This window comes from Schistocerca gregaria, chromosome X (genome assembly GCF_023897955.1).
Source record: "Schistocerca gregaria isolate iqSchGreg1 chromosome X, iqSchGreg1.2, whole genome shotgun sequence".
Taxonomy (NCBI): domain Eukaryota; kingdom Metazoa; phylum Arthropoda; class Insecta; order Orthoptera; family Acrididae; genus Schistocerca; species Schistocerca gregaria.
The window spans coordinates 422,057,180-422,059,528 of NC_064931.1; the positions used below are offsets into that span (position 1 = coordinate 422,057,180).

At 36.1% G+C, this 2,349-nt stretch overlaps 1 protein-coding gene across 1 annotated transcript; it reads right to left on the reverse strand.

Moving 5' to 3' along the window:
• Positions 1–651: 651 nt before the first annotated feature.
• Positions 652–1,980, reverse strand: LOC126298114 (uncharacterized protein DDB_G0287625-like). The gene is made up of 3 exons (XM_049989434.1): positions 1,894–1,980; positions 1,331–1,851; positions 652–970 (listed from the first exon to the last, which is right to left on the reverse strand). Exons 1-3 carry the CDS (start codon positions 1,978–1,980, stop codon positions 652–654), a joined length of 927 nt encoding a protein of 308 aa, XP_049845391.1.
• Positions 1,981–2,349: the final 369 nt, after the last annotated feature.

A 2,349-nucleotide genomic window follows, 5' to 3' on the forward strand; every position in this document is an offset into this window, starting at 1 on the left:
CAGTTTTACTGTTCAGGGAATCTTTATCAACTGCCCAGGTTCCTTCGTAAGATGTTGGATTACAGAGCCTATCGGTTGTGACACTGGCTTTACCAACACTTAAACTCTTAATAACATCCTTGGGTACATCTACAACATGCATATCAGTTTCTCCCACAACACCTAATGCCTCCATTTCCTCCTTAAAGCAAACAAAATATTTTTCACCACCATCATGTATCATTAAATCTTCATTTTCCCAAATACTACAATCATCAACCTCTCTCTCCTGAAAACTTAAAATGTTGCTTTCACACCCAAGTGTTTTTAATTCTTTGTTCGTTAAATCAGTTCCAACCATTTGCTCACCTGGTTCCTTCATCAGGGCATTAATTCCTAAATCATTTAAACCATTAACCTGCTGGTCCTCTGACAAACTACAAGCTTCTGCCCATTCATAAGATTCAACTAAGTCAATTATTTTCTCTGGGTCTTTATTGCAACTAATGTGTTTGTTCTTAACAGGTACTGTGTTTAGAGGGTAGTACACATTCATAAGATAACTACTCATTACTTGAGATGTATCTCCTGGTGCAAAGTAGTCAGTGTTATTGGTCCATCTATTATCTATGCTTTTCGCCCCTACCTTGTAGACCGACAATGGAGTGCATGCTAGTTATTTACTTCATGACTTCCCATAGCATTCTGACTCCCAGCATCCCTATGTTCACGCCAATTCCTTTTTTCAGACTCCCTGTAATTACTTCTGTTCCAATTGTTCCCAGACTGTCCTCTTGAATGGAAATTATAGTTTTTCCTTGAATGGAAATTATTATTAATATTGTGACTATTTTGTTCCCTATGATGAAAACTATAGTTGTTGGGCCTACTGTTTTCCCTCCGGTTAAAATTAGTGTTTCCCCAACTATGATCCCCACCTCTTTGTGTGTGATTGAAATAGTTTTTTGGTTTCCTAACTTTGTCTATAATCCTGCCAAGTTTGTCCATGTAGTTTAGAAATTGTTCAATGTTGTCATCTGGTCCATACACTAGGTCCCATTGCGCATCTGTTGGCAACTTCCTCTTTAAAGCATCTATCTGTGTGAGCTCATCAAAGGGTTTACTCAAATGTACAAGTTTCTTCAGTTGAATCTTACAAAACTGTTTCATAGTCCCCTGTGTTTCTCTGTAATTTGGTCCATTCAGGAACTCACTCTTTATGCTGGCTTGTTCAGTTTCAGACCAGAACCGTTTTAAGAACTCAATTTCAAATTCGGCATAAGACATGTCCATAGAAAAATTTTGATTGGCCCATGACAAAGATTCCCCCTCCACAAAATTTTTAACAAACTTAATTTTGAAATTTTCACTCATATTGTGCAAAAAATTGTCTCTACAACTCTCCAGAAAGTCAACAGGATGCAAACTACACTCATTAGAAAAGTTTTTAACTGGAATATTGGATAATAAAGTACATGTGTTCATAGAAAAATTTCTGTTAGCTACATCATTGCTAAATATTTCAAACTTCTGGTTTAACTCTGATACTGTACTTTTTAATTCATTAACATCTGTCTTAGTTTCAATCTCGTGGAGTTTTACTGTGTTACCGACTGTTTCCACTTTATCATCCACAATGTTTACTTTCGAATATACTCTACTTTCAAGATCTACTGCCATAGCTTTTACATTTACACAAACTGTATCTATTCGACTATTAACATTATCATAACACTTTGCATTTTTCTCTCTGTCTGTGACCAGTTCATTTTTTACAGACTGAATTTTGTTACTCAGACTAGATTTTATGTCTCCCACTTTAGATTCTACCACCAAAATCTTTGTTTCTGTTTTGCTAAGTTTATTGTCTATCTTTTATATATTGTTGCGAAGTTTATTACCTCAAAGTAAGACATTATCAAATTTTTTGTTCATAGCTCCTTCTAAACGCGACACTTTCTGATTTATAACCCGAAAACTGTCCACAGCCGTCCGATTCATGTTTTTTGATCTTCATTAGCTTGTAAGCAGGCTGCTACAGTTTGATTTAAAGCTAACAATTGTTCCATCATTTTTAACAGTGATTTAATGTCCGACGTCTCATGTTCAGATGAATTAAGACTTCGATCTGCTTCTTTGACCGACTCATCTTCCATTTTTATCGGCATGTCTACGCCCACAAAGACTAACAAATTTTCACAATCCTGCTCGGATTCACTTTCCTCCTTCACAATGGTCATTTTCGTGAAATTTCACACACAAAATAATAAAAGGAATAAACAGCACTACACAAATGTACTTATCTTTTCAGTCTGGGTCCTCACTCGTGTGGTCAGTCCACTTTACTGCTTCGTTTCGTATCCCTTGATT